Source organism: Glarea lozoyensis (assembly GCF_000409485.1).
Source record: "Glarea lozoyensis ATCC 20868 chromosome Unknown GLAREA8, whole genome shotgun sequence".
In the NCBI taxonomy this organism is placed as follows: domain Eukaryota; kingdom Fungi; phylum Ascomycota; class Leotiomycetes; order Helotiales; family Helotiaceae; genus Glarea; species Glarea lozoyensis.
The window spans coordinates 683,609-691,137 of record NW_007361003.1 but is presented as its reverse complement, the minus strand read 5'-3'; the positions used below and the strand labels follow the sequence as shown (position 1 = coordinate 691,137).

The following is a 7,529-nucleotide window of genomic DNA, read 5'->3' as shown; positions in this document are numbered from 1 at the left end:
TTATTATAAAAGATCAACCATAGTATTTGCAGATTCAGTACAATCAGCTGGACTCACTTGCCAAAGTAGACTGCGCATGCTCTAAATCATCTTGAGTTTGTATCGCCGTTTCCCTAAAAAGCCATTCTCTCGAATAAAAAGGAAACACTCTCTAGACAAAACAGCAAAAAGGTTCGAGCAATACGGTGAGTCTAACTACTCCAGGGCCCTACATCCTTTGCAATTCATCGACAGTTATGAGCCCGGTCAGATACAATGTGCGACAGCGGAAGCGGGGACCATGTCCCATTTCCAAATCGTGAAAGACTTGTCCCATCATGGGCAATGTTCAATTCACTTTTGTGCTCAACCCCTTGATTGGGTATATTGCGGAAGAACATACTTTGTTGAAAATATAAAGAGTGGGACATATGGAAAAGGGGCGCCGAAAAGTCGCCTGTGAAGGGGGTCGAGCGTTGAGTTGAGGGACAGTTAAGATTTGGATATCTGGTTAATGGGAAAATAGAATCAGTTGTTGCAAAGTTTAACTTATAGTTTTTTGATGATTAAGTGCTAGGTAAAGTAAATACAGTTACTCCACCAATCGCTTACCATTTTCAGTCACATAACGACTAAAAGAAACGGAAGCCAAAAAACGCCTTAGAGTTGAATTGCTACATGCCAAACAAAGAACCCTACCTAAAGAGACAAAACATTCGCTTCATTAGAACTACAAAAGGTTCGAGCCTCAGCGGCTCTACATCCTATGTTCTATTGCGACGGTTATGAGCCCGGTCTGATGCAGTGTACGTTCGCGGAAGCTAGGACGTGTGTCCTGTGTGTTCCAATGTGAAGGACGTTTCCCATCTGGGTGTCTGTTCCAGCTCACTTGTCTGTGCTCAACCCGTTGATTGGGTGTATTGCGGTGGAAAAATGCTTTGCTTCATGTTATAAAGATGAAGAGACGGTGAGGAGGGGGGGGGCGAGAAGTCGCCTGTCTGGTGGAGTGGGTTTACTTGGGAGTTGAACTTTTGACTAACAACGTATAACATTATTGAAAATATGGCTATGCTGTGTGAGATTTCTTAAAGTAAATTGATGGGTTACGTCCTTATATCCATCAGTGTTAGGCAAACTTTTCGCGTTCTCTAAAATTGCGGATCTGCCATTAGTTATACTCAAGCTATCAACCTAACACAAAAGAATAATAAACCCGAAACATAACGAGGTATGACTAGGTCGACCATAGAGAGACACATCACATTCAGTCAAAGTCATTCGACTATTGATGTGTTTCTATTGCTTTCTACTTTGTCTATCTCAAGTCTACACCTGAACCTCGCTTAACTCCCAGCCTGACAAAAGTCCAAAAATTCAACGAAACGTCCAGCTGTCCCTCAGAAACCCCCAAATTAACTCTTCAATCACGGTACATAGCAAGAGGTTCAACATGGTGTGCCATGTCTACGTCCTTGAGCCTCGCAGCATTGAAAATCCAAAGAACTTCTAATGCCTTGTGCTTAAGGGGATCTCAAGGCGTCTCAACGGTCGGTTCCCCCTCTTTGGTGATGGATTTCTCGAGCGAGTCAGAGAATCCCGTTTAAACCAGTGGCTCAACTCTAGAGCATGTTGCGAGGAAAATCGTGTTTTTATTTCGGTTTATAAAGGGTGGAAAGGAGGCTGATCGAGGGGAACGTGCGAGGTGTTTGATATTGCTTGACGAGGATGTTGAGCCACTCGTTGCTGGTGATCTGCTGCTAGGTATAACCAGATTTAAAGAGGTTGATGACGCAAGCTCCACTCACAGTTTATTTGAGGATTTTACTTCTGTGGTGTAAATATCTAATCTCATCCAAACTTGTGAAGTCACGCTGGGGGTTGGAAAATTTAACACTGTCATCAAACGGTATCATTTACTTCTACTGTGGAAAAACGCTTGTAACTGTCTAATATTCTCTTATGTCTAGTTTACAAGAGGCCACAAGGTATTTGGCAAGGTTCAATTCAGTGAAGGACCACCTCTGCATTCGAGCCTTTGCCCCAAAGAACTTTACTTGTATCTGTCGAGCTGAAAATATATTGAGACTGTAGCGCTTGTAATGAAAATAATCTGTAACTTCTGAGAATGATTTTCTTCACAATTTTGTAAAATCTACGAAGCAATATACATGAACGACATTGATAGTAATTTGCCTAGCAACGTACTAAGCAATCGCTACTTCCAGGCGACGAAAATGGTAATCTGTTGGTATATTCTAAGATTGAACTTTCAAAATTAAGTTTTGTTGAAGAGGACAGTTGCAAGTATCCCGAAAGTCCGACGTCTGCTATTGTGCAAGTATATTGATGTATAATTAGGGCTGCAATTGAATGATGACCAGTTATTTTTGTTGTTGTCAGTATGGACTGGTACTATCCCTTCACAAGTATAGATCAGTACGAAATTTCTACTAGTAGGGTATAGATACGTATGTGAAGATCCTGCGGGGAAAAACTAATAGTTGGATTGATTCCACTTTATTTAGTATACAGAGACTGCAGAACAGTGAACAACATTGGAGTTTTAAGCTTGATGGGCTCATTGAGAGCACTCTATAATCAATTCATCATCAGATTACTGAATAATAGAATACAGTAAAGAAGCTGTCGACTGGCGTAAGAGAGTATCAAATCGTAAACAGGCCAAGTGTGAAAATTCGCTCAAACATTCGGCGCACAACAGTCGCACACATAGACGGGATTCCACTCGTCAATAGCTGGCAGGGCAGCACCCTCCTTGGCCTTTTGATCCGCCAGTTTGTTCAGCTCCCTGGGTATCTTCCAAAACAGAATTTCGATGCCAAGCTCCTCATAACGTGAAATGTTATCCATCAAGAGCTCCCATAGATCTCTATTCTTCACAGCGTCTCCACTACTTCTCTTCCAGTTGTTGTCCATCCACTTCGTAATCCAGTCAGTGGCTCCATGTACGACATACTCCGAATCGGTGGCAATGACGAGACTTTTCCATCCTTCCGGGCTCCGATCTTTGAATTCCAAAGCGGCGATTACAGCACGAAGTTCGGCACGATTGCTAGTTTGTGCTTCGATGTTGCCGTTGGGCCCTTCATTCTCGAGACGAAAGTGAATCCCGTGGTATTTGCCATCGTGTTTGACATTTGGGGTTGAAAAGACAAATCCACCGCCCGCTGATGGGTTTGCTTTGCCATTATTGAGGCATGCTCCGTCCGTCCAGAAAATAACTTGATTTTTGTCGGTCTTGCGAACAAATCGGGGTCTTGCCATACCAGGAAGTACGCGCTGACTGAAGAGGGAGTCAGGTGTATCTGCTAAACGCGGTGGGTGAAACTCTCTCGGGATCACAATTGTGAAGTCATCGTCGTCCATGTCGTTGTATTCGTAGCCTGTGCCAGCGGCATCTGGAGTACTGAAGCTGTAATCAACCCAACATGATTCACAGCGAATCATCCCATGCCTCTTGCAGACGAGTTGCCCGTTTGCTAGTTCCACAGGAGAGTCTGGTCGCCACGACATGATAGCAGAGTCTTGTCGAATCCTTGGGGTCGAAGCCTATCTTTTCAGAAGAGAGCTTACTTATTGATAGCGGAAAGAAGTACACTCTAGATTTCCGAGTCAGAAACAAAAAGGTTGAGGCTCAATATGGAAGGGGTCACCAAGGTGAATGAGAAGCGCTTGATGTTATACAGATAGGAGCGAATCAGTGAATTGAAGCATCAAACAGAGTACCCCGCAAGCATAACATTCCAAACAATTCCATTGTCTAACATGTACTTCATATCTAATATCTATGGCGCGAAGATTTTCATGCTGAGTGGTGATGATCCAATAGCTTTCCAATTGCCCGGCAAAATCGCTTTAGTACAAAGCATAATCAAAGGTATCCAACGATCTAGTAGAATGGCTATTGAGCTCGTATGCAAGAACAGGGGCAATATGGAAGACTTGTATTAAACAAAGCCCACAAAACTAGCTCACTTGTGAAGAAGAAGTCTAAGGGAGGTGTGAGGGACGTTCGAACCGGCTCCAGATGACCCGTCTCCGTCGCCGGCGGCGCTTGCCTCCCGGCCTTAGTCTTGCAGATTTTGGGGTCCATCAGGGCGAGCCAGAGCCTTGTTGATAGGGGACCTATTTGCCAACCGCCTCCGCGGCCTCTCTTATGGTCGGTCAACAATAACAATAAAGTATCTTATCGAGTCAGCCTCATTTTGGGAATCACTGGGAGTGTCCTCAGTCACAGCGCCCGCCTTGCCCATGCACCGCATTGGTTGCTGCAGGATGCAGTGTCGATGTTGCCAATCAATCAAGTCGTCAGCTGAGAATTAGCATCCTATCCCGCACGAGCAAATGTCTCTCGATATATTCTTCTGCTGATCGCCACCCGCCCCCTTTATGACCGGGTTTTGGGTCGCAAACTCGAGATCAATTCAGTTTCAACAGTGGAATGGCAGATTCCCAGCGAGAAGAGAGAAGGAGCTACAGGCGCCGTGATAGTGACAACGAATGGGCAAACGAGCATGCCGCACCGTCGAGTCGTAGGGAAAGGATTGCACAGGACTCGGAGCTATCAATTCCTGGAGTACGAAGGATCAGAGTCGAAAGACAAGATGGGCGCGACACTGAAAGACGTAGGAGCGCATCATCTAGGAAAATAGCCTCTGAGTCGTATGCGACGCAACCCAGCGAAGAAAGTTTATCGAGCCACAGGAGGAGACGGCACCATCACAGAAGTCCAGACGATGAATCCCCTGGCAAACGAGCGTCGATTTCGAGAGACGAGTCTCCTTCAAGATATCTTCATGGCACGCCGTCAAGGACATCGAGACGCTCCCCCGTCGCAGAAAGTGGGACGAGAAGGCTGGAGTCAGATGAAGAATCGAGTGACTCGGAGGAGGAAGTTAGCAGACGGTCTGGGACGAGCCACAAAAGTCCTCGCAAGCGCAAGGTGAAGGTCGTATATATCACAGAGGAAGACTATCATTCCTCCAAGCAGAAAGAAAGGGGGCAGAGGACAGACAGAAAGCGTGTCGAGAGTGCGAAAGAAGACGACAGTGTACGAAGGTCCAGGACGCATCGTTCTCGGAAATCTGTCGCCGAACCAACAGTTGCACCACCCTCTAATAGGTCTTCATCAATAAGAGAAGTTCCAAATCGCGCCCCTAGCTTGCGGAGGGGGCATTCTACGAGTTCCCATATAAAGTCAACAAAACAGCACGCTCCATCGCTTACCACGACGGCTTCCAATGCAACCGGGAAGAGGGCATCATCACACTTCATAAACAACTTTTTCGGGCCTCCTGTCCATCATACCCAGGAACCCGAGAGACTGTAAGTCAAATTGCTTAACTGTTTTTCTACCTGATGCTAACATGTGCTAGGGTTGAATGCTTGACCTGTCTGTCTGATGACATTCCAAGATCCAAGTCTGCTAAGCTGAAATGTGGCCATCGCATGTGCCACGATTGCTTGCGTCGCATTTTTAAACTCTCTGTTACCGACCCACAGCATATGCCTCCAAAATGCTGTACCACTGACCACATACCCCTCAAACATGTCGAGAGACTTTTTGATCTCAATTTCAAGAAAAAGTGGAATCGCAAGTTTCAAGAGTATTCTACAAAGAATCGTATATATTGCCCAGCACGACGGTGTGGCGAATGGATCAAGCCAGGAAATATTCATTCAGAGGATGGAAAAAAGTATGGTAAGTGTGGTCGATGCAAAACCAAAGTCTGTTGTTTGTGCAACGGTAAATGGCATGGCTCTCGTGACTGTCCAAAGGATGAAGAAACCAACAAACTTCTGGCAGCAGCAAAAGAAGCTGGCTGGCAACGATGCTATAGCTGTAGGACGATGGTGGAGCTGAAGGAGGGCTGCAATCATATGACATGGTATGACAGACATTGATTTGTTTTTGAAACGTAGGCTAACAGCTCCCAGTCACTGTACGGCCGAGTTCTGTATGATATGTGGACTGAAATGGAAGTCTTGTAATTGCCCCTGGTTTAATTACGATGCCGTTGAAGCAGATCGCCTCAATCACATGCAGATACCGCAACCAGTTCCGCCACAAGATGACCCAGTACCACGACCTCCTCGGGATCGTCAACGCAGACCTCGACCAAATACTTATGTAGAAGAAATAGACGAAAGACGCCGACAAGAGAGGGAAGATGAAGGACTGGCTCGCCGTTTACAGAACTTTGACATGAGTGATGACTATCAAGGTGGAATCGGGGATATCCACGGAGTTGGAAATGGTGCCGGACATTTCATGAATCAGGATTATATAAGAGCAGCTCATAATATTCTGACCGGTACCTTTGACCACGCAACCGCGGCAGCCAACTATGTAATGGGAGTACGACAGGCACGTGGAGGCCCCCCACCACCGCCTAGAAGAATGTCAGAACGCTACCCTGTAGCAGCTCCCGCTCCTCCTCCACCTCCGCCTATGCTGAGAAGGCATACGATGATGGAGGAAGTCTACAATAATGCTCCAAGCACGCGGCCGTCAGAAAGAGTTGTACCCCGAAGGACTCGGACGGATTACGAGAGTGAGGTGGCTGTCCACACGCCTTACTCAAGACGACTTGATAGGGAAGTATCTACGCGAGAAGGTCCAAACCGAATTATCCCCCTAAGGGCTGTTGAAAGGACAGCTTCAACGAGGAGTTCAGATCGGGAAGCGTCCACAAAAAGGTCTGTCTTAGCAGGTCTAGGTACACGCCGTGGCGGCGATCGAGTCGGCGCCTGGAGAAGTTTTGTTGAGCCGGGTGTGGAACCCGAAGAAGGAGTGCTATCATTTGTTTGAAGCTTTTTCTTGGGAAGTATATACGCAAATGTTGGTATTTGGGACTATGTCTTGTACAAATTTGTCGGATTTGTTTTTAATACCCGTGTCTGGGAGTATTTTGGTTAATGCAAGCAGACTGGCATTATTGGCTTCTCTTGTTTGAATGTTTAAAACCGGGTCGTTGTTGGCTCTGGATGGCTTAGTTAACGTATACTTCCATATGGCGATGCTATTAGACGCTCCGCCAAATACTTTGTTTATACCAATTTGTAGTAGATGTCTTTCAGGATATACGAACATAATTATATAAGTATTATTATCAGCAGAGCACACTTACTATTAACACTGCATTGCATTTTTCGATTTACTTCGAAGCAGGTCCTAATGACATTTGTTGAAGCTTCACCAGTTCCCAGCTTCACGACGCTGTTGCTGTCGGCACTTGACTTGTAGAGCAAACCCTTAGGGGTCCGTGTTTCAGCCACACATCGTCATCGTCGTATTCGGTCACCCGCCCGTCCTTGAAGCTCGGGCGCTGCCGGATTTTGTGGGATTCAAAGAATTAATATAGAGGAAACACCAACACTTATTCCTCTTCAGACGGGGTGTAATGGAATACATGGCCTTTGAGTCTAGAATGATAATATGGCCTCTTTATAACACTCGAAATACCGCGCATAGCCTCTCTCCAGTCATCTAGAACAACCACTCTCAGTCAAGAGCCCACCCGTCGCCC

The 7,529-nt window shown here is 46.0% G+C and overlaps 2 protein-coding genes across 2 annotated transcripts; one reads left to right on the top strand and one right to left on the bottom strand.

The window, feature by feature from the left end:
- Positions 1 to 2,679: 2,679 nt before the first annotated feature.
- Positions 2,680 to 3,513, bottom strand: GLAREA_11617 (Ribonuclease H-like protein; the record flags this gene model as incomplete). The annotated part of the gene is made up of 1 exon (XM_008089760.1): positions 2,680 to 3,513. The coding sequence occupies one exon, from the start codon at positions 3,511 to 3,513 to the stop codon at positions 2,680 to 2,682; it is 834 nt and encodes a 277-aa protein (XP_008087951.1).
- Positions 3,514 to 4,441: 928 nt separating this feature from the next.
- Positions 4,442 to 6,811, top strand: GLAREA_11616 (RING/U-box; the record flags this gene model as incomplete). The annotated part of the gene is made up of 3 exons (XM_008089759.1): positions 4,442 to 5,325; positions 5,376 to 5,888; positions 5,938 to 6,811. 3 exons carry the CDS (start codon positions 4,442 to 4,444, stop codon positions 6,809 to 6,811), a joined length of 2,271 nt encoding a protein of 756 aa, XP_008087950.1.
- Positions 6,812 to 7,529: the final 718 nt, after the last annotated feature.